At 53.8% G+C, this 26,554-nt stretch overlaps 1 protein-coding gene and 1 long non-coding RNA gene across 2 annotated transcripts; one reads left to right on the top strand and one right to left on the bottom strand.

Moving 5' to 3' along the window:
- Window positions 1-3,737: 3,737 nt before the first annotated feature.
- Window positions 3,738-25,844, bottom strand: MUC3A (mucin 3A, cell surface associated). Its single transcript, XM_055114732.1, is given in 15 exon segments — window positions 3,738-3,959; window positions 4,129-4,181; window positions 4,337-4,428; window positions 4,476-4,682; window positions 5,227-5,389; window positions 5,747-5,812; window positions 6,250-6,398; window positions 7,345-7,409; window positions 7,827-7,942; window positions 9,797-9,982; window positions 10,089-12,152; window positions 13,566-13,846; window positions 13,988-14,663; window positions 14,970-20,753; window positions 22,909-25,844. Coding segments are annotated over 15 exon segments (10,005 nt in total). The 5' UTR covers window positions 22,970-25,844; the 3' UTR covers window positions 3,738-3,917.
- Window positions 4,577-25,969, top strand: LOC134730810 (uncharacterized). Its single transcript, XR_010112777.1, has 3 exons — window positions 4,577-4,699; window positions 8,610-8,727; window positions 25,841-25,969. It is a non-coding gene; the product is annotated as an uncharacterized LOC134730810 (long non-coding RNA).
- Window positions 25,970-26,554: the final 585 nt, after the last annotated feature.

Here is a 26,554-nt window from a genome sequence, read left to right as displayed (position 1 = left end):
TGCTGGGCCAGGCCTTGGGAGCAGGGATGGGGAGGACCCCTCCTAAGACCCATCCAGGCCCACAGCTTCCCACTCCTGTACGTGAACTTAAAGGGAATCTATGTGTTATTAATAAACTCTCATAATGTCCCCAAATCCACAGAGTTCATCACTCCAGCCCTTGAAACTCTCCCATCAGCTCCTCCCCACCTGTACCTCTCTCCCAACATGTCCAGATGGGGTAAAGGAGGTCTCATCTGTCAAGGCTTGGCTGGCAGAGGCAGCCTCGGAGGGCCTGAGTCCCTGGCTGTGAGGATGGTGGAACTTCCCTGGTGGGTTACCTCAAAGGTGTCCTGCAGGGCTCCAGGACCCCCGCCCCAGCTCCCCTGCCCCCTCACCACCCCTTCTGCCCACCCCCACAGCCTTCAACTCAAGGTCTCCCTCTCTCGCCTCTCCTCATCCCTGTCCACCCCTGCCAGAAAGGAATCAGAAAGTCTGTTCTGTATGAGGGAAATCAGCGGGTCAGAGGCATCTCTCAGACACAGCCACGACCAGGCTGAGCAAGGACCCCCGAGTTTCTGTCTCTTCCCACAGCCCCTCGGCCATTTTTTTTAAGAGGATGTTTTACTCTTGTCCTGAGACTGGAGTGCACTGGCGCCATCTTGCCTCACTGCAACCTCCCCCTCCCATGTTCTAGTGATTCTCCTGCCTCAGCTTCCCGAGTAGCTGGGATTACAGGGGCGCCACACCATGCCCAGCTAATTTTTGTATTTTTAGTAGAGACGGGGTTTCACCATGTTGGCCAGGCTGGTCTCGAACTCCCGACCTCAGGTGATCCACCCGCCTCGGCCTCCCAAAGTGCTGGGATTGCAGGCATGAGACACCGCGCCCAGCCCCATCAGCCATTTAACTGGTGGGGATTCCCCAGGTGCACCTGAGGCTCCCCCAAGTCAAGAGACGATACTGTCACACACCCCTCTGGACTCCCTCTCTCCGACCAGGGCTGGCACCATGTGCAGTGCCTCCATGAGGTTTGGAAAGACCCATCCCTCCAGCAGATAAAGCCCCCAGGATGAGGGCAGCCAGAGACCACTGTCTATGTGACAAAAGCCCCCTTGTCATCCCAGGGGGAGCCTGGAGAGCAGAAGCTGTGGATTTCAGCTGCCCCTCGGCCAGGGGCTGTGTGCAGACCATCCCCTGCACAACCGCAGGCACCCACAGGTCTCCACAGTGACCCCTTCGGCACCCCCAAGGCAAGATGAGGTCAGAGCATGGGTCTCCAGCCCTGTGGCAGCCCCTTGCCATGCAAAGGGGAGGCCACCTGCAGCCCTGCTGCCTGAGGCAGGGGCGTGTACTATGACCACCCGGGAGCACTGGACCCGGAGCATCAGCCCAGGAGCACTCACCCGGTGTCAGTGTAGCAGTAACGGACGCACAGAGCCGGAGAGCCAGCATCAGAATCCAGATCACCAGCATCTCCCGGGGAACGGGCCCCTGGCTACCCATCTTCCCTCATCAGGAGGGACCAAGAAATGAAGGCCTCCCAGGAAGGGATCAGCTATAAAAAGGACCCCAGAGAACTTTGCCTTGAAGAAGAGCAGTGCCTGTCCCGGGGTAGAGGTGAGGTGATGGCGTTGAGCAGGTAGCGCGTGGTGACCACGGGGAGTTAAACGAAGGGCAGCCTGTCCACCCTTCTTCCTTATAAGTCCTGGAGTAGTCACTGCCCTGAGCCGGGGTCCCTCTGTCAGCGGAAGTCAGAGGCACTTTGGGTGGGGCAGTGCAGGAGGGACGGAGGGAGGCTAGAGGTGTGAGCACACCACTGGTGACAAGAGGTGGGGGCCAAGAAGCACCGGGAAGCGGGTGACCACGGAGGGAGAAGTTCAGAACCGTGGAAGGGGCAGCTGGCAACAGGCCAGACCAAGTGAAGGACCCTCCACTCCCACCCCCGAGAAGCCCCTCTCTCTTCCAGCCATCCCTCCCCATCCCCTGCCTCAACATGGTCCTTGCCAAATGTCCAGGGCTTTCCCTGGGGTTCCCAGTTTCCAGCCCTTCTCCTGGGCAGAGGGCCCACTCACACCTGAGACTTTATGGTCCTTGTCCCCACCCCTGGCCAGACACAGAGGTGACAAAAGGCCATGGCCCATCCCTGCCCAGAGAAAGCATCAAAGGGGCCTCTCCCAAGCCAGCACCCAAAGACCCAAGGGGACACATTATTTCTGATCACTCTCGACTCCTCAGGCAGGCCTGACTGCCCACAACAGCAGGAACAGAAGGGCCTGGCGCCAGCATAGACAGGCTCTGCTGTGTGAGTTTGCTATCAGGGTTTGGGGGCCTTGTGGGGGATCAAGATCTTTGGGGAGGCTCAGCTTTACCCATCCTTGCAAAAGGTGGCTGGACCAGGCAGCCCTAGCCGCTGGGCCACCCAACTCACTGACCCAACACCAGGGGTCTAATTGCTCCCTAAGCCCCCAGTGTCAAGGTCAGGGCAGTGGTGGGGGTGGGGAGAGCACAGATGACAAAGCCCAAGGGGCCCCTGCCCAGAGTCACTCCCCAATAAAATGGGTCCCCCCAACCTCTGTGTTTTCTGTGAGGAACCTCATGGCCCCCAAGGGCTGCCCACAGACCCCCTCCTTCGTCCCCGGGAGACACAGGTGCTCCCAGGATTCTCCTACAGTGCCACCTCTGGAAATCCCTGTTCTCCAATCAAACGGAGACCACTGAGGGAGTGAAAAGGAGACAGACAGAGGGCTGCTGCTTTTTACAATAAACTCTATATTGTGCACATGAAGACCTGGAGATGTGCCGACTTCCTGTCCCCAAAGCCAATCTTCCCCGCCAAGGAGACTGAGGATTTCAAGGGCTCAGAGTTACCGCAGGAATCCAGGTGACACCAGGAAGAGAAGGGGGAGGAGGGGAATCAGAGGGGATGGGTTTAAAAGGCAGTGGTGAGGCAAGAAGGGAGGGGGATCGAAGGAAATGAGGAGGAGGGAGACTGAGCGGGCTGCCTTTCCTTGGGGACTGGGGAACTCATGCCCTGCCCCCACCCACAGGGCTCCAGGGGTGAGAGAAAGGGGTGGAGAATAAAGAATTGGGCAGCAGGGTGACGGGGGGAACAGCAGCTGGGGTATTTAGGTCAGGGGGAGTCGGGGGCAGAACCGATGATGGACGGGCTCAAAAGGGGAAAGGATACAAGGAATGAGAGCAAGAGAAACGGGGAACTGGGCAACAGGGTGACCGGGGGAACAGCACCTGGGGTATCCTAAGACACAGAGGCTATCTATACCTTGCTAGGGACCAGGATGTGAGGAGAGGAGGGAGGATTTAGGGCTGGGGGACTGGGGGGCAGGATGGATGAAGGAACGGGGTCAAAAGGGGAGGACGTCTAAGGAATGAGAGCAAGAGATGCAGCAGGGAGTTAGATCAGGAGAGGGCAGGAGATGGGATGGGGCTGCAGGCTGCCTCCAGGTTCAAAGTAAGAAACAGGCAGTAGGGAATTGAGAGAAAATAGGAACCAGGGCCAGAGACCAGGTGAAGGACGTGAGGATTGGAGGATCCGAGAGAGGCAATGGCAACACGAGGGCTGAGACGGGAGGGCAGAGTAGGATCGAGAATTGACCAAGTCTATGTGGTTTACACAACAACGGCGTGAGATATCATACAGGAATGCTGTACCCGTTTTGCAGGTGAGGAAACTGAGGCTCGTTACTGACTTGCCCAAGATTCCACAGTGGAAGAGCCTGGACGTGAACTGCGTCTCCAGGTGGGTTTCAGCCAAGTTGGAAGGAGAAGGATGGGATTTGGGGGAACAGTTTCATCTTGCCCAAGAACAGCAGGAGCCTGGGCTGCCCGCGTCCTGGGGCCACCTCTTGAAATGGACGCAGTGCAGACCCTTGTGTCCGGGGCAGGGCGGAGGGGGTGGTGAAGGGGCCCCGCAGGGCTCACACTGAGGAGGAGGTCATCTCGGGTCTCTTGATGTGCACCTGTCAGAGTCACAGTGAGGGACGGGAACGCGAAGCCACTGGTTTGGGCTGACAGGGAGGTCACTGCTGATCCGAGCCCAGCCCCCTCCCTGCCCTGGTGGGGGTCGGGGAGGGATTCTGGAATGGAGGCTGGGAGAGTTCCTTGGGGTCCCCCTCTTTAGCCCCTCACCTTCATAGTGGTGTCCACGTTCTCCAAGGCCACATGGAAATTTGTATACTTGTCTAGAGAGAGAGAGGAGCGTAGAAAGAGAAGGGGAGAGGGAGGGGACGGAAGGGAAAGGGGGACTGAGTAAATGCGAGGAAGGCAGGGAGGGCGTCTGTCCTCGCAGTGGTGCCCAGGAAAGCCTCTGCCTGCTTCCCCAGGAGGCAGGACTCACCTGTTCCGTCGTCCTCGAAACCCCAGTTTGAAAAAGTGCCCACGACTTCCTCATCGCAGGTATCGAACCATTTCCTGTCCTGGTCCCAGGACCTAGGTGGGGCCGCCGCGCGGTCAGACAGAGCCGGCCCGCCTGGGACCCCTTGGCTGCCCTCGCCCCCCGGCCCCGCCCCCGGCCCCGCCCCCCGCGCGCTCACCATCCGGAGCGCACCGCCCGGACGCCCAGCGCCAGCAGCAGCAGCACCAGCAGCGCGGCGCCGGCCGTCAGGCCCCCGACCAGCGCCCTCCAGTGGACGGCCACCTCACAGCGCGGGCCAGAGAACCAGTGCGTGTCGGTGGAGTAGCAGCTGCGGGAGATCGCAGGGTCAGACCCTCTTCACCTCCGGGCTCGGGGTCCACGCGTGCACCTGGGCCCCGCGGGGGCGGGTGAGGGGGCGGGGCTCCAGCCTAGGGCAGCGGGGGGTTCCACCCTAGGGCAGGCGGGGAGGTTCCACCCTAGACAAGGGGCTGGGAATCCACCCTAGAACGAGGGGCCGGGTCTCTACCCTAGGTAACGGGGTGGAATTCCACCTTAGATCAAGTGGGCAGGGCTCCACCCTAGAAGGAGGGGGCGGGGTTCAACCCTAGAACGAGGAGGCGGGGCCCCACCCTAGAATGAGTGGGCGGGGTTCTCTCCCAGAACTAGGGGACAGGACTCAACCCCATCAAGGGAGCAGAGCTCCAGGGCAGGGCTCCACTGTAGGGCAAGGGGGATGGGCTTGGAGCGGGACTCTGGGGACGAGGCTCCACTGTAGGCCCAGGGCGCGGAGCCGGGGCGGAGCATGGGGCGGGGCTTCATCCTAGAATGAGTGGGAGGGGCTCGGCTGATGCTGATGGTGAGCGGGGCCTTACCGGCACGCGGGACCGCTCGTCTCCAGAACGCACTGGCCCTGGTGACAGTCGATGGCGTTGTCCACGCCCGACGTGCATTTGGTGACACAGCGGAGCCGGGTGGCCTCCACCAAGGGGAAGTAGAACTCTTCATAGCCCGTGGGAGCGGCGCGGCGGCAGATGGCTGGGGGTTGGGGAGGGGGATGCACAGAGACAAGGACCTCATCCATTCTATTCAGGGGCCTGATAATGGTGCCTCTGAATATGCGCGAGGAGGATTCCATTTCCGAGGGGGGGGTGCTGTGGGGTAGACCCTGGGATTCGATGAGGGGAGGCCACCCCCAGCACCCTCACCCTCTCCTCGTGGCCCCTGCTGTCCTCAGGTGGAAGCCACTAACCAGTGCCAGGAAGGGCCGCCCTGGGCCACATGACTTGCCTCCCCCAAAGGTCTCTCCCTGCCCACAGGCTTCAATGGGCAAATGTCCCTGGTAGCCCGGATCATAGCCGCGGGAGACCACTCAGCCCTTTAGCCCACCCTCACCTTCCGGGGTCAGCTCTGTCTTGCTGTTGTTGTTCACCTTGACGGAGTCAGGCTTAAAACACAGGGCTGCGGAAACACAGGCACAGATGGAATAGGCGGGGCAGATCAAGGGGTTAAGGTCAAGGGGTTAGTGCCAGGAGGCAGGATAGGCACAGGGAGGGCAGTGAGGGCTCTCTCCGTCTGGGAGAGCCCTCTCCCAGAGGAGAGAGCCACAGGGGAAGACTCCTGTTGCCTGCCTCATCTCCCCTGAATAATCCGAGGTCTTCAGCCATCTGGGAAATGCTGAGCATGACAATCAGGGGGTCTCTTTCCCAGTACCGAGGTCACGGGGAGACCCTCCCTAGCCCCACCCTTGACACCGTTGTGTGTGGACTTATTCCCCTTCTCCCAACCTGCCAGAGGTACCACAGGGCTGGCACCTGAGCCCAGTGGCCCCCTGGCTGAGCTGGAGTGGGCTGGGGTGACACCTCAGGCCCTGGCCCCTCCCTCCAGCCCGGGCTCACTCTGGGAGTCCTGGCAGCTGTTCGCATCCTGGCTGGCGTTCTGCAGCCCCTCCTTCAGCGTGGTCTTCACCTGCTCGTACTGGCTCTCCAGCTGGGGGCTGAAGGGCATCTCCAGCAGGACCAGGTAGTCCACCACAATGCTGCCATTCCTGAGGGGTCCACGGCCTTAGAGAGTGCCCCAGCCAGGAACATATGGGTCCTTGGAGGGGCACCTCCAGAAGCAACCCAAAGTGCACCAGAAGGGGGAAGGGAGCAGAGGTCATGAGTTGGGATGCCACGTGCATCCTTTTCAGAAGGGGCTGCCAGCATTCCTGACTTGGTCTGCCTGGGAAGGCAGGACAAGGAATGACTGACATGATTGACTTCCTCTCTCTGTGTGTTTTATAGAGACAAAGTCTTGCTCTGTCACCCAGGCTGGAGTGCAGTGGTGTCATTAGAGCTCACTGCAGCCTCCAACTCCTGGGCTAAAGTGATCCTTTCTCCTCAGCCTCCCAAGTATGTGGGACTACAGGTGTGCACTACCACGCCTGGCTAATCATTTTATTATTATTATTATTATTACTATTTTTATTGTTGTAGGGATGGGTTCTCACTATGTTGCCCAGGCTAGTCTTGAACTGGTTTCAGGTGATCCACCCGCCTAGCCTTCCCAAAGTGCTAGGATTGCAAGTGTAAGCCACCACATCTGGCCTGACATTCTCTTCTTGTTGCATCAAGCCATCATCCACCGGGCACCCCTGGACGCGCCTTCTCTCCCTCTCTCTCTTTCTCTCTCTCTCTCTCTAATGCTGACCCACTCAGTAGAGGAGGGGCCAGCCAGAGGGGGACAAAGTCATCAATTCAGGCACCACCTTCCCACATGTCCCTGCAACTTCTCTCCTTCCAGTGTGCTGAAGAAGAGAGGTGCCACCCCTCCTCCAGATAAATGGCCCCAGAAAACGATCCGAAAAAATACCCAGGGAGTGATTCCTTATGTACCCCCTCCACCCCTCTCTTTATAAAATCCGATGATTACAAAAGAAAGGAATGGGTTTTTTGTGTGCACACATTTCCCCCACCCAACACTGCCTCCGCATCCCCAGATGGGTCTCCTACCTCAGGGACAGGATCTCCACACCCTTGAAGGTGAAGCCCTGCATGTCTGCAAAAATCTTCTGCATCTGAAACACCAAGGATCCCTGGGCTCACGTCCGAACCTGCAGATCTGAGGGGACCCAGACGCCCAACCCCAGCTCCAGGGAAGACCCTTCAATTCCCCTCCCCGGCCGGGTGCCGTGGCTCACGCCTGTAATCCCAACACTTTGGGAGGACGAGGCAGGTGGATCACAAAGTCAGTAGTTCGAGACCAGTCTGGCCAACATAGTGAAAACCCGTCTCTACTAAAAATACAAAACATTAGCCAGGTGTCATGGTGTGCACCTGTAATCCCAGCTACTTGGGAGGCTGAGGCAAGAGAATCATGTGAACCCGGGAGGCGGAGGTTGCAGTGACCCAAGATCGCACCATTGCACTCCAGCCAGGGTGAGAGTGCGAGACTCCACCTCAAAAAAAAAAAATCCCCTCTCTTTGCCCTTTACCTGATTCCAGAAGGTCTTGTTGAAATCCCTGTAGGCCTGGGAAGTGTTGTCATTGAGGTCTGGCGAGAACTGCTGATCCACAGACACTTCCATGCCCACCTCGGTCTCCACTACATCTGCACAGAGCATGCATGTCCCCAGTCACTTCTCTGTCTGCTTTTGTCTGAAGCCACCAACACCACCACCCCAACCCACAGGCTCCTCCTGCTGCTCCCCTCCAAGATCCCTGAGGACTAATGCCCAGAGGCAGGAACAGATGTAGGAATTCCAGGATGCATTATGCCTCAGGAGGCTGAGGCAGGAGAATCAATTGAACTCAGGAGGCGGAGGTTGTAGTGAGCCGAGATTGCATCACTGCACTCCAGCCTGGGCCACAGAGCGAGACTCTCTCTCAAGAAAATGAAAAAGAAAGATGGGGGGGGGAGAGAGAGAGAGAGAGAGAAAGCATTGTGTGAAGATGAGGGAAAGAAGAAAAGAAAGAGAAAGAAAGAAAAAGAGAGAAAGAAAAAAAGAAAAGAGAAAGAGACAAAAGAAAAGAAAGAAGAGAGAAAGAGGAAGGAAGGAATTGTGTGGAGATGAGTGAAAGCAGGCAGGAAGATAGCGGTCAGCCTGTGGTCCCTCCTGGCTGCCCCCATAGTGGGAAGATGTCCATGTCCTAATCCCCAGAACTGTGACTATGCTATACTACTGGGCAAGGGAGGATCAAGGGTGCAGATTGAATTAGATTGCTAATCAGCCTAACTTTTTTTTATTGTTGAGATAGGGTCTCATTCTGTCATCCAGGCTGAAGTGCAATAGGGTGATCATAGCTCACTGCAGCCTTGAACTCCCAGGCTCAAGTGATCCTCCCACCTCAGCCTTCCAAATAACTGGGACCACAGGCATGAGCCACCATGCCCAGGTAAGTTTTTAAAATTTTTTGTGCAGATGAGGGTCTCGCTGTGTTGCCCAGGCTGGTCCTGAACTCCTCGCCTCAAGCAATACTCCCTCCTCGGCCTTCCAAAGTGCAGGAATTATAAGACAATCAGCTGATTTTTTTTTTCTTTCTTCTGAGACAGTCTCGCTCTCCCTCTGTCATCTACGCTAGTGTGCAGTGGCTAAATCTCGCCTTACTGCAGTATCCACCTCCTGGATTCAAGCAATTTTCCTGCCTCAGCCTCCTGAATAGTGAGGATTATAGGCATCTGCCACCATGCCCAACTAATAGTAGAGACAGTTTCACCATGTTGGCCAGGCTAGTCTCCAACTACTGACCTCAGGTGATCCTACCCCCTCAGCCTCCCAAACTGCTGGGATTACAGGTGTGAGCCACCCCGCCCAGCGTAATCAGCTGATCTTGAGAAAATTAACATAGACTATTTGGGGAGGAGGCAAAGTCATCACAAGGGTCCTTAACAGTGGGAGAAGCAATCAAGGAGGCCAGAGTTCATCAGAGGGAGATGAGGCTATGGGAGAAAGACACAGAGAGATGCAGACTTGCTGGCTTGGAAGATGGAGCCAGGGGCCCTGGCACACGCAATGTGGGAGGCTCCAGAAGCTGCAAAGGGCAAAAAAATGGATTCTTCCCTGGAGCCGCTGAAAGACAACACAGCCCTGGTGACGCCTTGATTTCAGCCCAGTGACACCCACATCAGACTTCTAATCTACAGAATTCTAACATGATAATGTCGTGTTGTTCCAGCAGCCAGGTTTGTGTTTGTTGGCCCGGCAGCAGTTGGAAACTGATACAGCTCCAAGCAGCCCAAGTCAGGAGATGGGCCCAGGAGGGAGGGTGGTCCCAGCCACCTCCTAAGGGTGAGGACGGAGAGGAGCATGACACAGGGCAGCGGAGGGCATGGGAGAGATGGCAGGGAGGGAAGGACCGGGCAAAAAGGCATGGGTGCCTCCAGGCCCCACAGAGGGATAAGTCTGGGGAGAGTCAGTGACACCCTGTGGGAGGAAGTGCAGAAGGCATAGCTCTGGCAACTCACCTAGATCCACCTGTTCCACAGCAAACTCACAACTGGAACCATAGAAGGTGCTGGGGCACTGGCATTTGAGGCCATCCCACTGACCCCCGTTCTGGCATCTGGTCTGGAGCTGACAGCGGTCCCCAGAAAACCCTGGAAGGCAAGCACACTGGCCCGGTTTCCAGGTGCCACCATTGTCACAGGTGCCTGGAAAACACAGGAAGAAAGGGAAGCTCAGGATAAAGCCTGACCTCAGTGACACAGGAATTTTGCAGGGGAGGAAGGAGGGGAACAGAGAGGCAGAAGGTCCAACCTGCAGTGGTGGTCAACGTGGACTGTGTGGTCATCTGAGAAGTGATGCGAGTTGTCCTGCGTGATGTAAGGGTGGTAGGAGTCTGGGTAGTGGCCACTGGTGTCTCTGAAGTTCTAGTGGTGGGTGGGGAGGGGTGTGTTGACTTGCTTGAAGTCCTCAGGATGGTCGGGAGGCTACTGCTTGGTTTCATGGTGAGCGGGATGGTAGAGACGCCAGGAAGAGGTGGGGGGATCACAGAGCTGTTGCTCAGCCAGGTCTCACTGGTGGGCAGTCGAGTACTTGTGAAAACTGTGTTTGTGGGTACAGTCCCAGTGCCAGTGGAACTGGAAGCATTGGGTGTGATGCTGGACTCACTTTCTGGCGTCATGGAAGAAGTGTCCATATATGTAGTAAGAGTAGTTTGGATACTGATGGAGGTAGGACAGGTGACCATTTCGGTAGTAAAGGGAAAGACTGTTAATGGGGTGGTGGGAGGAGAAGTAGCTTCAGTGCTGGGATCCATTTCAACACATGGATCAGTGGGAGAGGCAGGGACTATGGTAATTGTTATAGTTCCTGGACAGGGTGTGGTGGAGGGAAGGGAAATATAAGAAAAGGGGGTTATTTCAGTGAGAGCTGTGGTCAGAGAGGAGCTGGTTGGAGAAGTGCTGGTAGTTGCAGAGGAAGAGAGACTAGGAAACGCTGTGATAGAAGTGGAGCCCACATTTTCTGTACTGAAAATGTATGGTGAAGAAGGAACAGAATGAATGGTAGTAGCGAACACTGGAGTTATGCTGGCAGAAGACGGAGAAGAGGACATGATAATAGTCGGTGTTGAGGACCAGATGATGGTACTAAAAGAAGTCAAGATTGCATTTGTAGACGTACTTCCCTTAGTGAAAGATTCTGAAGTGAACTCACTTGTAGATGTGAGTGAAGTTTGCAAAGAGGGGATTGAAGGAGTTGTTTGAAGGGTGGAGGAATGTGTGCTAGGAATAGGAACCTGTGATGTTGACACGATCGTGCTCAAGGCTGTTGATGGAGTAAGAGTATGAAGAGTGGACGTGGAGGAATCCGTACTTCCAAAGGTGACAGTAGTAGGTGCAGGAGATGTTTGGGTCCCAGTGGCTGATGTCAGTACAGGAGGGGTCTGTGTTGGGGTTTCAGGTGTAACAACAATACTTGTGCTAAAGGAACTGATTGGGGTGTTCTCAGTAATTCTGAGGGTCATTCTCACAGTGGACATGGTGGGAGAGGTGGTGACCACAAGGGATGAGGTTTCTGTACTTTGGATGGAGGGAGAAGATGAAATGATGTGTGTTCGAGTTGGTAAGGTACTGATATCAGTGGGTATAGAGGGAAAGTCTGTGGTTGTAGTCAATGAAGTGCTGGTGCCCACAGACGAAGGGGTGAGAGTTCGTAGGCTTGTGGTCGGGATGTCTGTACTCAGAGAAGATGAGGTTACAGGTGTGGGAGTCACCGCAGTCTCTGAGGTAGTAAAATGTGAGGTGATGGCAGTTGTGGATGTGCTGACTGTGGAGTAGATGGTTGAAGAACTGAGGCTGGGAGTACTCTGTGAGGTGGTCTCAGTGGTGGTGATTGAAGAAGTGAAGCCGGGAGTACTGTGTGAGGTAGTCTCAGTGGTGGTGATTGAAGAAGTGAGGCCAGGAGTAATGTGTGAGGTGGTCTCGGTGGTGGTGACCCACGAAGTGAGCCCAGGAGTACTGTGTAAGGGGGTCTCAGTGGTGGTGATCGAAGAACTGAAGCTGGGAGTACTGTGTGAGGTGGTCTCGGTGGTGGTGATCAAAGAAGTGAAGCTGGGAGTACTGTGAGAGTTGCTCTCGGTGGTGGTGATCGAAGAAGTGAAGCTGGGACTATTGTGTGAGGTGGTCTCGGTGGTGGTGATCGAAGAAGTGAAGCTGGGAGCACTGTGTGAGGTGGTCTCGGTGGTGGTGATCGAAGAAGTGAAGCTGAGAGTACTGTGTGAGGTGGTCTCCATGGTGGTGATTGAAGAAGTGAAGCTGGGAGTACTGTGTGATGGGGTCTCAGTGGTGGTGATTGAGGTAGTGTAGCTGGGAGTACTGTGTGAGGGGGTCTCGGTGGTGGTGATTGAGGTAGTGTAGCTGGGAGTACTGTGTGAGGTGGTCTCGGTGATGGTGATCAAAGAAGTGAAGCTGGGAGTACTGTGGGATGTGGTCTCGGTGGTGGTGATCAAAGAAGTGAAGCTGGGAGTACTGCTTGAGGGGGTCTCGGTGGTGGTAATCGAAGAGGTGAAGCTGGGAGTACTGTGTGACAGGGTCTGAGAGGTGGTTATCAAAGAAGTGAAGCTGGGAGTACTGTGTGAGGTGGTCTCCGTGGTGGTGATCAAAGAAGTGAAGCTGGGAGTACTGTGGGATGTGGTCTTGGTGGTGACGATCGACTCGGTGGTGGTGATCGAAGAAGTGAAGCTGGGAATACTGCTTGAGGGGGTCTCGGTGGTGGTGATCAAAGAAGTGAAGCTGGGAGTACTGTGTGAGGGGGTCTCAGAGGTGGTTATCAAAGAAGTGAAGCTGGGAGTACTGTGTGAGGTGGTTTCGGTGGCGATGATTGAAGAAGTGAAGCTGGGGGTACTATGAGAGGTGGTCTCAGTGGTCCTGATTGAAGAAGTGAAGCTGGGAGTACTATGAGAGGTGGTCTCAGTGGTCCTGATTGAAGAAGTGAAGCTGGGAGTACTGTGGGATGTGGTCTCGGTGGTGGTGATTGAAGAAGTGAAGCTGGGAGTACTGTGTGATGGGATCTCAGTGGTGGTGATTGAGGTAGTGTAGCTGGGAGTACTGTGTGAGGGGGTCTTGGTGCTGGTGATTGAGGTAGTGTAGCTGAGAGTACTGTGTGAGGTGGTCTCAGTGATGGTGATCGAAGAAGTGAAGCTGGGAGTACTGTGGGATGTGGTCTCGGTGGTGGTGATTGAAGAAGTGAAGCTGGGAGTACTGTGTGATGGGATCTCAGTGGTGGTGATTGAGGTAGTGTAGCTGGGAGTACTGTGTGAGGGGGTCTTGGTGCTGGTGATTGAGGTAGTGTAGCTGAGAGTACTGTGTGAGGTGGTCTCAGTGATGGTGATCGAAGAAGTGAAGCTGGGAGTACTGTGGGATGTGGTCTCAGTGGTGACGATCGAGTCGGTGGTGGTGATCGAAGAAGTGAAGCTGGGAGTACTGTGTGAGGGGGTCTCAGAGGTGGTTATCAAAGAAATGAAGCTGGGAGTACTGTGTGAGGTGGTCTCTGTGGTGGTGATCAAAGAAGTGAAGCTGGGAGTACTGTGGGATGTGGTCTCGGTGGTGGTGATCGAAGAAGTGAAGCTGGGAGTATTGTGTGAGGTGGTCTCGGTGGTGGTGATCGAAGCAGTGAAGCTGGGAGTACTGTGTGAAGTGCTCTCGGTTGTGGGGATCAAAGAAGTGTAGCTGGGAGTACTGTGTGAGGTGGTTTCAGTGGCAATGATTGAAGAAGTGAAGCTGGGAGTACTATGAGAGGTGGTCTCAGTGGTCCTGATTGAAGAAGTGAAGCTAGGAGTACTGTGGGATGTGGTCTTGGTGGTGGTGATTGAAGAAGTGAAGCTGGGAGTACTGTGTGATGGGATCTCAGTGGTGGTGATTGAGGCAGTGTAGCTGGGAGTACTGTGTGAGGGGGTCTCAGTGCTGGTGATTGAGGTAGTGTAGCTGGGAGTACTGTGTGAGGTGGTCTCCGTGATGGTGATCGAAGAAGTAAAGCTGGGAGTACTGTGGGATGTGGTCTCAGTGGTGCTGATTGAAGAAGTGAAGCTGGGAGTACTGTGGGATGTGGTCTCGGTGGTGACGATCGAGTCAGTGGTGGTGATCGAAGAAGTGAAGCTGGGAGTACTGCTTGAGGGGGTCTCGGTGGTGGTGATCGAAGAAGTGAAGCTGGGAGTACTGTGTGAGGGGGTCTCAGAGGTGGTTATCAAAGAAGTGAAGCTGGGAGTACTGTGTGAGGTGGTCTCCGTGGTGGTGATCAAAGAAGTGAAGCTGGGAGTACTGTGGGATGTGGTCTCGGTGGTGGTGATTGAAGAAGTGAAGCTGGGAGTACTGTGTGTGGCGTTCTCAGTGGTGGTGATCGAAGAAGTGGAGCTGGGACTACTGTGTGAGGGCGTCTCAGAGGTGGTGATTGAGGAAGTGAAGCTGGGAGTACTGTGTGAGGGGGTCTCGGTGGTGGTGATTGAGGTAGTGTAGCTGAGAGTACTGTGTGAGGTGGTCTCGGTGATGGTGATCAACGAAGTGAAGCTGGGAGTACTGTGGGATGTGGTCTCGGTGGTGATCAAAGAAGTGAAGCTGGGAGTACTGTGGGATGTGGTCTTGGTGGTTGTGATCGAAGAAGTCAAGCTGGGAGTATTGTGGGATGTGGTCTCAGTGGTGGTGATGGAAGAAGTGAAGCTGGGAGTACTGTGTGAGGTGGTGGTGGTTGTGGTGATCAAAGAAGTGTAGCTGGGAGTACTGTGTGAGGTGGTCTTGGTGGTGGTGATTGAAGAAGTGAGGCTGGGAGTATTGTGGGATGTGGTCTCGGTGGTGGTGATTGAAGAAGTGAAGCTGGGAGAGCTGTGTGAGGTGGTCTCGCTGGTGGTGATCGACGAAGTGAAGCTGGGAGTACTGTGTGAGGTGGTCTCGGTGGTGGTGAGCAAAGAAGTGTAGCTGGGTGTACTGTGTGGGGTGGTCTCTGTTGTGGTGATTGACGAAGTGAAGCTGGGAGTACTCTGTGAGGGGGTCTCGTTGGTAGTGATTGAAGAAGTGAAGCTGGGAGTACTGTGTGAAGTGGTCTCAGTGGTCGTGATTGAAGAAGTGAAGCTGGGAGTACTGTGTGAGGGGGTCTCAGTGGTCGTGATTGAAGAAGTGAAGCTGGGAGTACTGTGTGAGGTGGTCTTGGTATTGGTGATTGAAGAAGTGAATCTGGGAGTACTGTGTGAGGGGGTCTCGGTAGTGGTGATTGAAGAAGTGAATCTGGGAGTACTGTGTGAGGGGGTCTCGGTGGTTGCGATTGAAGAAGTGAGGCTCGGAGTACTGTGTGAGGCGATCTTGGTGGTCGTGGTTACCAAGTTTGTTGTTGGAACTGTGGCTGTTACTGTGGTGGGGAGAGAGGAAGAGGTGGGTCGAAGAGAGGTCACAGTGGACAATGTACCTGTCATATTGGTGGAATAGGTGGTTCTGGTCGTGGAATCTGTGAGAGCACTAGTAAGAGAAGTAGGGTAGGTGGTCTCAGATGTAGGTGTAGAACTGGTGCCGGAATTGGAGAATGTGGTCACCAAGGTAGATAGAGGGGTGGTGTTTGTGGTACCACTGGTGATCGCTTCTGTACTTGGGACAGGCGTAGAAGATGAAACGCTACTGGTAAATGATGGTAATGTATTAGTGGCTGTGGGCCCTAGAGGGGTGGTAGTTGTCATCGAAGTCACCGTATATGTGGAGGTGATTGAAGAAGTGATGGGGGGAGTAGAACTCATGGCTGTTTTGAAAGATCCTGTGGAAATGTCAGGGGTAGGAGTCAGTGTGGTGGTCTTAGGGGATGTGGCTGTTGAACTGGTGAATGTAGTCTGACCTGTGCCTGTAGTTGCTACAGTGTATGAAGGTGTTTCCATCTTTGTAAATGTTGTGAATGACATGGTGGTTGTAGGTGACGGGGTGGATTCAGCTGTTGTGTGGAGTGTACTGGTGATGGCTGGGGGTGAGGAGATACTGTGGGTGTGAGTGGTCCCTACACTGCTGGCAGACATGGAAGAGGAAAATGAATGTGTCACTGGAAAGCTTGTCAGGAGGGACCTTGCTGGAGTGTTCTCAGTACTTGTGAAAGTTGGTCCTCCACTGGGAGTGGTAGCAGACATCATGCTAACAAAGATTGAGGTTTCTGTATTCTGGACAGTGGGAGATGAAGGAATGACACTTGTTGGCCTTGCAGACATGCTGGAGACTGTGTACACTGAGGTGAGGTCTGTCATCATAGGTAATGAACCACTGATGCCCACAGATGAGGGAGTAATAGTTGTTGGTTGTGAGGTAGGGATACCTGTACTCACAGTAGATGGGATCATGGATGTAGAAGTCACCATGGTACCCAAGGTAGTGGGAACTGAGGTGATGGCAGTGGTGGGTGTGCTGGCTGTGGAGTAGATGGTTGAAGAAGTGAAGCTGGTGGTACTATGTGAGGTGGTCTTGGTGGTGGTGGTTACCAAGTTTGTGGTAGGAGTTTTGGCTGTTTCTGCGGTTGAGACCAAGGAAGAGGTGGGTGGAAGAGAGGTGGCAGTAGATGATGTCTCTGTCATAGTGGTGGGATAGGTGATTTCAGTTGTGGACTCTGTGACAGTGCTTGTGGGAGAACTAGGGTAGGCGGTCTCAGATGTAAGTGTAGACCTGGTGATGGTAATGGGGAGTGTAGTCACCAACGTGGATACAGGATTGGTGTTTGTGGTATGACTGGTGGTCACCTCTGTGCTTGGGACAGGTGTAGAAGATAAAATGCTACTGGTGAGTGGTGATAACGTATTAGTGGCTGTGGGCCAAGAGGTCGTAGTTCTCATAGAAGTCATTGTATTGGTGGGAGTGATTGAAGAAGTGATGGGGGGAGTAGAAGTCATGGCTGTTGTGAGAGATTCTGTAGAAAAGTCAGTTGTAGGAGTCAGTGTGGTGGTCTCAAGGAATGTGGCTGTAGAGCTGGGGAAGGTGGTCTGACCTGTGCCTGTAGTCGCTACAGTGGTTGAAGGTGGTTCCATCGTTGTGGATGTGGTGAATGAGGTGGTGGTAGTGGGTGCCAGGGTGGATTCAGTTGTTGTGTGGATTGTATTGGTGCTGGCTGGAAGTGAGGAAATAGTCTCTGTGTGAGTGGTCCCTGCACTGCTGGCAGACATGGAAGATGAAAATGAATATGTACTTGGGAAGGTCGTCAGGAGGGAACTTGTTGGAGTGCTGTCAGTACTTGTGATAGTTGGTCTCAAACTGGGAGTGGTGGCAGAGGTCATGCTGACAAGGGATGAGGTTTCTGTATTCTGGATGCTGGGGGAAGATGGAATGACACTTGTGGACATTGCTGAGGAACTGGAAACAGTGAATGTTGATGTGAGGTCTGTTGCTGTAGTCAGGAAACCGGTAGAGCCCACAGAAGGGTAGGTGATAGTTGTTGGTGTTGTGGAAGGGATGTCTGTACTCAGAGAAGATGGGGTCATGGTTGTGGAAGTTACCATGGTACCTGAGGTAGGGGAAGCTGAGGAGATGGCAGTTGTGGATGTGCTGACTGTGGAGTAGATGGTTGAAGAAGTGAAGCTGGGGGTACTATGAGAGGTGGTATTAGGGGTGGTGGTTATCAAGGTTGTGGTAGGAATCATCGTGGCTGTTTCTGTGGTTGGGAGAGAGGAAGAGGTGGGTGGGAGAGTAGTGGCGGTGGACAATGTACCTGTTATACTTGTGGAATAGGTGATTTCGGTCGTGGAGTCTGAGACAGTGCTGGTGGGAGAAGTAGGGTAGGTGGTCTCAGATGTAGGTGTAGATCTGGTGATGGTAGTGAGGAGTGTAGTCACCAAGGTGGATAGAGGGGTGGTGTTTGTGGTATGACTGGTGATCATTTCTGTGCTTGGGACAGGTGTAGAAGATAAAATGCTACTGGTGAGTGGTGATAATGTATTAGTGGCTGTGGGCCAATAGGTCGTAGTTCTCATAGAAGTCATTGTATTTGTGGGAGTGATTGAAGAACTGATGGAGGGAGGAGAAGTCATGGCTGTTGTGAGAGATACTGTAGAAATGTCAGTTGTAGGAGTCAGTGTAGTGGTCTCAGGGAATGTGGCTGTAGAGCTGGGAAAGGTGGTCTGACCTCTGCCTGTAGTTGATACAGTGGATGAAGGTGGTTCCATCACTGTGGATGTGGTGAATGAGGTGGTGGTAGTGAGTGATGAGGTGGATTCAACTGTTGTGTGGAGTGTACTGGTGGTGCCTCGAGGTGAGGAGATACTCTCTGTGTGAGTGGTCCCAGCACTACTTTCAGACATAGAAGAAGAGAATGAATGTGTCATTGGAAAGCTTGTCAGGAGGGACCTTGTTGGAGTGTTCTCAGTACTTGTGAAAGTTGGTCCTCCACTGGGAGTGGTAGCAGACGTCATGCTAACAGAGATTGAGGTTTCTGTATTCTGGACAGTGGGAGATGAGGGAATGACAGTTGTTGGCCTTGCAGACATGCTGGAGACTGTGTACACTGAGGTGAGGTCTGTCATCATAGGTAATGAACCACTGATGCCCACGGATGAGGGAGTGATGGTTGTTGGTTGTGAGGTAGGGATACCTGTACTCACAGTAGATGGGATCATGGATGTAGAAGTTACCATGGTACCCAACGTAGTGGGAACTGAGGTGATGGCAGTTGTGTATGTGCTGGCTGTGGAGTAGACGGTTGAAGAAGTGAAGCTGGTGGTACTATGTGAGGTGGTCTTGGTGGTGGTGGTTACCAAGTTTGTGGTAGGAGTTTTGGCTGTTTTTGCAGTTGAGACCAAGGGAGAGGTGGGTGGAAGAGAGGTAGCAGTGGATGATGTCTCTGTCACAGCGGTGGGATAGGTGATTTCCATCGTGGAGTTTGTACCAGGACCAGTCGGAGAATTAGGATAGGTGGTCTCAGATGTAGTCATAGATGAAGCATTTGGAGTGGGGAGTGTGGTCACCAAGATAGATGGAGGGATTGTGTTTATGGTGCCACTGGTGACTACTTCTGTGCTTGGGACAGGTGTAGAAGACAGAGTCATACTGGTCAGTGATGTAAAAGAATTGGTGGTTGTGGGAGGAGAGGTCGTAGTTGTCATAGAAGTCACTGTATTTGTGGAAGTGACTGATGAAGTGATGGGAGGAGAAGTCATGGCTGTTGTGAGAGATTCTGTGGACATGTCAGTTGTAGGAGTCGGTGTGGTGGTCTCAGGAAATGTGGCTGTAGAGCTGGTGAAGGTGGTCTGACCTGTTCCTGTAGTTGCTGCAGTGGTTGAAGGTGGTTCCATAGTTGTGGAAGCTGTGAATGAGGTGGTGGTAGTGGGTGCCAGGGTGGATTCAGCTGTTGTGTGGAGTGTACTGGTGCCGGCTGGAGGTGAGGAGATACTCTCTGTGTGAGTGGTCCCAGCACTGCTGGCAGACATGGAAGATGAAAATGAAAATGTTGCTGGGAAGGTCGTCAGGAGGGAACTTGTAGGAGTGCTGAGTGTACTTACAAAAGTTGGTCTCACACTGGGAGTAGTGGCAGAGGTCATGCTGACAAGGGATGAGGTTTCTGTATTCTGAATGCTGGGGGAAGATGGAATGACACTCGTGGACATTGCTGAGGAACTGGAAACCGTGAATGTTGATGTGAGGTCTGTTGCTGTAGTCAGGAAACCGGTAGAGCCCACAGAATGGTGGGTGATAGTTGTTGGTGTTGTGAAAGGGATGTCTGTACTCAGAGAAGATGGGGTCATGGTTGTGGAAGTCACTATAGTACCTGAGGTAGGGGGAAGTGAGGAGATGGCAGTTGTGGATGTGCTGACTGTGGAGTAGATGGTTGATGAAGAGAAGCTGGGAGTACTGTGGGAGGAGATCTCAGTGGTGGTGGTTACCAAGTTTGTCATAGGAGTCGTGGCTGTTTCTGTGGTTGGGAGAGAGGAAGAGGTGGGTGGGAGAGAAGTCTCTGTGGACAATGTACCTGTCATACTTGTGGAGTAGGCGATTTTGGTAGTGGAGTCTGTGACAGTGCTGGTGGGAGAAGTAGGGTAGGTGGTCTCAGATGTAGGTGTAGACCTGCTGATGGTAGTGGGGAGTGTGGTCACCAAGGTGGATAGGGGGGTGGTGTTTGTGATACCACTGGTGATTGTTTCTGTGCTCAGGACAAGTGTGGAAGATAAAATGGTCCTAGTGGGTGATGACAATGTATTAGTGGCTGTGGGCTGGGAGGCGGTCGTTGTCATAGAAGTCACTGTATTTGTGGAAGTGATTGAAGAAGTGATGGGGGAAGTGGAAGTCACTGCTGTTTTGAGAGTAGTAAATACTGGGGTTGGGGACGTGGTTGTATGGATGCTTCCAGTGGGCAGGGGAGTCCTTTCTGTGGTTCTAGTTGTAGACGAGATTGTAGTGTGGAAGGTTGTGTCTGTGGCTGACACAGAGGAGGGTGTCACTGTCACTATGGGAGTTTCCCTTGCAGTGGTGGTAGAGGGAGAAGATGTCATGGCTGACGTTCCTTTCTCAGTAGTGGTCATAGGGTAAGTGCTGGTGACGGTGGTCACTGGCTTCTGTGTCACGGGAGTCGAGGTGTAAGAGCTGGTGAAGGCCACTTGCGTCGTGGTCACACAGATGGAGGTGGGGTGGGAGATGGTGATTATAAAGCTCGTTGGATACACGCACTCAGTGGTGGCCGAATAGACCAACACGGTGGGTGGAGTGGTTTCAACCTTGAAGGCAAACTTGGACGTCGGGGTGGTTGAGGTGTTGGAACTGACTGGAGAGTTGAGCAATGTTTCAGAGATGAGTGTGTCATGGGGGGAGGTAGTGAGTGTCATAGGTGCATTTTCCCTGTGGCCAGGAGCAGGAGAGGCGAGCTGGGGGACACCAAGTGGCCACCCAGCCAGGTCTCTGGAGTGTGGAGAATTGCTGAGCACAGCGCTGGCTGCTTCTGCCCTGGGGAAAGGCACTTGAGAGATGGATGTGGCCGTGAATAAAGTTCCTGCATTGGCGGCAGAGCAGAGGAATCCACTGGTAAATCCGTGGGTCATTTTGTTACATCACTCATGTAAGCTACTCACTCACCCATTTTCCAGGCAGCATCACAGAGGGCAAGGCATACTGCAGCTGACTCCTGCATCAGAGGCAGCTTGGAGCTGGGTGCTTTGTGGTGCTGGAGACCACTGCCTGTCTGCTCCTAGGGGAGCAGTGGGGCATGGGAGCCCTCATTCCTCACCGGGCCTTGGCCTTGTCATGGCAGGTCCTCCTGTCCTGATATAGCCGAGCTGGGCAGAGCCTCCCTCCCCTCCCTTCCCTCCTCTGGTCACACCCAGGCTCCTCCTCCCTCTGCCCCTTCCTCTCCTCCCCCTGCTACTGCCTGGAGTGCTCCCATCCCCCCATTAACCTTCTGCTCCCACCACTGCTTCTCCCGGCACCCTGCTGCTGTCTGGGCTGACTCCGCTTTCAAAGAGAAAAAGAGAGAACCCAGCCATGTCCTGGCAGGGGGCGCATCACAAAAACCAGGAGACAGGGAAAGCTGAACAAAGAGGGCCAGGCACGGTGGCTCATGCCTGTAATCCCAGCACTTTGAAAGGCCAAGGCAGGAGATCACTTGAGGTCAGGAGTTCGAGACCAGTCTGACCAACATGGTGAAACCCTTTCTCTACTAAAACAAAATACAAAAATTAGCCAGGCGTAGTGGCGTGTACCTGTAGCTGAGGCAGGAGAATCGCTTGAACCCAGGAAGCAGAGGCTGCAGTGAGCTGAGGTGGTGCCACTGCACTCCAGCCTGGGTGACAGAGCAAGACTCCATCAAAAACAAAAACAAAAACAAAAACAAAAAACTGCCCAGAGAACACCAAAGAGAAACAGGCTAAGCTCACACACTAATGACTTCAAAGGGCATGGAGTGAGGACTAGGTGAAGAGGCAGACAGACAGCATAGAAAAAGAAACTTCCAGAAGGAGCTACCTCAGCAGTCAGGCGTGATGAGTTCTGGAGACCTTAAGGCTTAGCAGTGAGTGTTCATCACACAAATAGACATATTTTTCTATACTATTCCCTTTTGGCCGTGGGATTCATTAGTTTACAAGCATGAACCCCAGCATGTGGATTTCAACCCATTTCACAATTGGTCAGAGTTAGGATCAGAGATCCGGCTGTCGGGGGTGTCGGGGACGAGGAAGACAGGCAGCCACAGCAGATGGGAAGTGGGAAGTACCCGACCTGCTACCCCTCACCTCGGGCACAGCCCATCTTGTGGCTGAGAGCTGGGGTGTCACGTCTCAACCTAGCTTGTGGGTGCCAGGGAAGTGGGGTCAGGGATTATGAGAATCCCCAGGCTACAGCCCTTGGCTACAGGATGTGGCCCTGGAGGTGACTGAGAAGGGGACTCATGGGCCTGTAGGCTGGGTGGCCTGGGATCGGGGATCAGAAGCAGACACTGAAGTACAGAGAAAAGAGAAGTATAGAGGAATTGCGGGGTGTTCCTGCAGGGCAGAAGAGAGAAGCCTGGGACCCCACGCCGGGTAGTCTCAGACGCACCCTTGGAAGCGAAGTGGACATCAGGAGCTCCCTGCCCCGGCCCTGGTACCAACAGCTGTACCCAGACACATGGGCCCTGGCCGGGGTAAGAGAGTGACGGCAGAGCTGGGGAGGAGCCGCGGGGGGACAAAAGGCAGAGAGGCTGAAACCAGAGGACCGAGACCAGGGGTAGAAGTTAGAGGGCTGTCAGGGAGGGAGAGGCCAGTGTGAAGGGGACACTCAAGCTGGGGGCGTGAGGCAGGTGACAGAAGGAGTCAAGACAGGAAGGGCACTGCTCTGGGAAGACGTAAATCCCACCCTCTACCCTCCAGCTGCAGATACAGATTGGGGCTCAGCCGCTGCAACCTGCTCAGTGCTTGGTGGAGAGTGGCAGAGACCCAACTCCCTCACTCTTTCCCAACCTCGGTTTTCCCTGCACCTGGAGCTCTGGAAGAAACCTCTCCTCATCGCCCCCTCCCCCAATCAGGCCGTGCCTCGGTTCTCCCTGCACCCAGAGCCCCAAGCGGTGCCTTCTTATCCCCCCTCCCCAGGCCTTACAGCCACTTTTCCCTCCCCTTTCCTGGAACATCACATCAGGAGCTTTTCTCCAACCCCCTCCCGCCTCTCCCCCTTACCTGTGGCCCACGGGGAGGCCTTGAGCATCCAGAGGAGGCCGAGGAGCCCCAACAGCTGCATGGGCCCAGCGGGCAGGGGGCTGGGGCAGAACAGGCTTCAGGACCAGGACAGCGGCAGGGACGTGGCCCTGGGGCGTGCACGTAATGAAAGTGCTGGTTATCGGTTGTGCTGAGCGTCAGGGCTGAGCACAGCCTCACCTTTGCACCGCCCCACCTCTCCCCTCTTCCTCCCTTCTCCCTGCACCCGGACAGACAGACGTCAGCGCTGTGGGAAGCGGGACACGGGGAAAAAGATAGGACAAGTCCAGGAAGTGTCAGGCAGGAAGAGCTGCTATTGGCTCAGCCCCACAGCCTGCCTGGCCCACATGGAACTGCCTGGAAGCTGCCCTTCCTCCCCGACACCCGTGGAGGGTACCCTTGACCGAGGGCTTGGACTCTGGAGTCTGGTCCTACTCCTGCAGCCTCTCCTGAGTTTCAATTCCTCCTGCTGGGGAGACAGTGGCACCTCGCTCTCCTTCAAGCCCCTTCTGTCCCTCAGTCTGCCCATGCTCCATCCTGTCCCCCGCAGGACCCCATAGGCCAGAAAAAAACCGTGGGAGTAATTAACACAGAATTCCATCTGAAGTCATTTTATTATCTGAAGAGTTGGGGCTAGGTCCCAGAAAAGGAAACATGGATGACCAAAGGAAACACTCAAAAATACTAGTCTGGGCCCGGCGCGGTGGCTCACGCCTGTATTCCCAGCACTTTGCGAGGCTGAGGGGTGTGGATCACTTGAGGTCACGAGTTCGAGACCAGCCTGGGCAAAATGGCAAAACCCCATCTCTACTAATAGGCTGAGGCAGAAAAATCGCTTGAACCCAGAAGGTGGAGGTTGCAGTGAGCCAAGAGCACACCACTACACTCCAGCCTGAGCAACAGAGCGAGACTCCATCTCAAAAAAAAAAAAAAAAAAACACTGGTTTGGACCCAGCACATTGTTTGACCTATCCAGTTTGGGCAAAGGTGTGAAGAATAAACATTCTTACCCAGCTGGTGGGTGTGTAGGTGGGTTGGGTTGTTTTAAAAGAGTAATTTGAGGATCACTTGAGGTCAGGGGTTCGAGAGTAGACTGGCCAACATAGTGAAACCCCGTCTCTACTAAAAATACAAAAATTAGCCTGGCGTGGGGTGGGCACCTGTAATCCCACCTACTTGGGAGGCTGAGGCAGGAGAATTGCTTGAACCCCGGAGGCAGAGGTTGCAATGAGCTGAGATCGTGCCTCTGCACTCCAGCCTGGGCAACAGAGCGACACTTCATTTCAAAAACAAGATAAAGTAAAACAAATGTTCTTATCCAGCTGGTGGGTGTGTAGGTGGGTTGGGTTGCTTTAAAGGGGTAATTTGGTGGCATCTATTAAAATTTTAAATGAGTGCCTTAGGACCCAGCAATTTCACCCTCCATCTCTGTGTCCAAGAAACCCTTCAAGGAAGCATTCATGAGGATGTTTATTGACTCTCGATTATGGCAATTTTGATGGAAATTGGAAACAGCCCAAACGATTATTTCAACCCAGAAAGAAGATGGAATAGTCACCCTACAGAACACTGTGCTCAGGCCAGATTCAGTGGCTTACGCCTGTAATTCCAGCACTTTGGGAGGCCGGGGCAGGAGGATCTCTTGAGCCCAAATGTTCCAGGCCAGCCTGGGCAACATGCCAAGACCCCATCTCTACCAAAAAAAAAAAAAATACACAAAAAATTAGCCAGGCATAGTGGTGTGCCCCTGTGGTCTCAGCTACTTGGTAGGCCAAGATGGGAGGATCACCTGAGCCCAGGAAGTCAAGGCTCCAAAGAGTCATGATCGAGCCACTGCACTCCAGCCTAGGTGACAAAGCGAAAACCTGTCTCAAAAAAAAAAAAATTATGAATATAAAATTAGGTCAGGGCCAGGCACAGTGGCTCACATCTGTCATCCCAGCACTTTGGGAGGCCGAGGTGGGCGGATCACTTGATGTCAGGAGTTTGAGACAAGCCTGACCAACATGGCGAAACCCCATCTCTACTAAAAATACAAAGATTAGCCAGGCATGATAGTGCACTCCTGTAATCCCAGCTACTCAGGAGGCTGAGGCAGGAGAATTGCTTGAACCCAGGGGGTGAGGGTTGTACTAAGCCAAGATCCCGCCACTGCACTCTGGCCTAGGTGACAGAGTGAGACTCCGTCTCAAAAAAAAATTATAAAATAAAATTAGGTCAGACCAGGCACAGTAGCTCACACCTGTAATCCCAACACTTTGGGAGATCAAGAAGGGATAATCACTTGAGGCTAGGAGCTCAAGACCACCCTGGGCAATATAGCGAGACCCATCTCTACAAAAAAAAAAAAAAAAGATAAAAAGTAAAATAGATCTAAATAGGTCTGACCATCCCTAAGGGAAGAAGCTTTGCGGAGAGAAACTGCAGCTCTTCCTCTTCCCAGCAGGCCCAAGGCACAGGATTGCAAAGGCAGCCAGCGAACTCTCTGAGGCCAGGCCCGCTGGGAGATCTTCGTGAGGGGCTGTGCCTCTCATGTCTCCTGGGGGACCTTGTCCTTATCAAGAGTCACTGAAGGGACCCTAAATAAGAGGCGCTGTGCATACCCACCAAGTGACACTGCCTGCGCATCGGTTGTGCAAATGGCTGCACCAAAATCCAGGGGACACATTGTATAGCCCTGGCCTCAGTGTGTGTGGTCAAGTTGAGGAAGTGAGCAAAGAAATGAAAAGCTAAAGAGTCCAAATGAGGTGGAGCTCAGAGCCCGACAATGACACCACTGGGGGTAACTCAGGGGAGGGGCCAACAGGGAGCAGGGCTACTCTTGGGGTCTTCCACTTCAATTTCTTAATACATTTGATCAAGTTGCCCAGCATGAAGATACTCCTTTGCAAAAAGTTTTGTTGTTGTTTTTCAGAGCAGTCTCTGTGGAAACTGCTGAGCCACATGGTCAAGCACCACAGCCAGCCAAGACGCTGCAAACCAAGCTGGAGGTTTCGGAGGTTTCCAGTCTTTTTTTTTTTTTTTAAGTATCAAACACCATAAAATTCCCATCACTGTTCTGGAGACACAGACATAAATGGAAAATGGATTCCTGTTGTAAGTAAAGATCACCAGGCTCCTGGGGAGATGGATCCCAGATCTACCCCCATCCACCACCCCTTCTGTCCACCACCTCTCTAATACCCACACCCCCTTCTGCTCCAGCCACCAGACCCCCAACCTCAGCCTCTGCTCCACTCCAGGCCCTTGCCTGAGCCATTCCTACACCTGCAGTGCCCTCCTGCTCCTCCGCTTTCTCTCACCTGTGAAAATCCCACCTTTCCTTTACAGTTCTACACCTTCCTCACCTCCTCCAGGAAGTCATGTGCAATCAGGAAGTGACCTTTTCCAGTCCTGGAATTTTTTTTGTTTTTTGTTTTTTTTGAGGTGGAGTCTCGCTCCGTCGTCCAGGCTGAAGTGCAATGGAGCGATCCCGGCTCACTGCAACCTCTGCCTATGGGTTCAGGAGAGTCTCCTGCCTCAACCTCCCAAGTAGCAGGGGTTACAGGCATATGTGCCACCATACCTGGCTAATTTTTTTGTGTATTTTTAGTAAAGATGGGGTTTCACCATATTGGCCAGGCTGGTC

This window comes from Pan paniscus, chromosome 6 (assembly GCF_029289425.2).
Source record: "Pan paniscus chromosome 6, NHGRI_mPanPan1-v2.0_pri, whole genome shotgun sequence".
Lineage (NCBI taxonomy): Eukaryota > Metazoa > Chordata > Mammalia > Primates > Hominidae > Pan > Pan paniscus.
The sequence above is the reverse complement of the archived record's forward strand: the minus strand, read 5'-3'. Positions and strand labels throughout refer to the sequence as shown.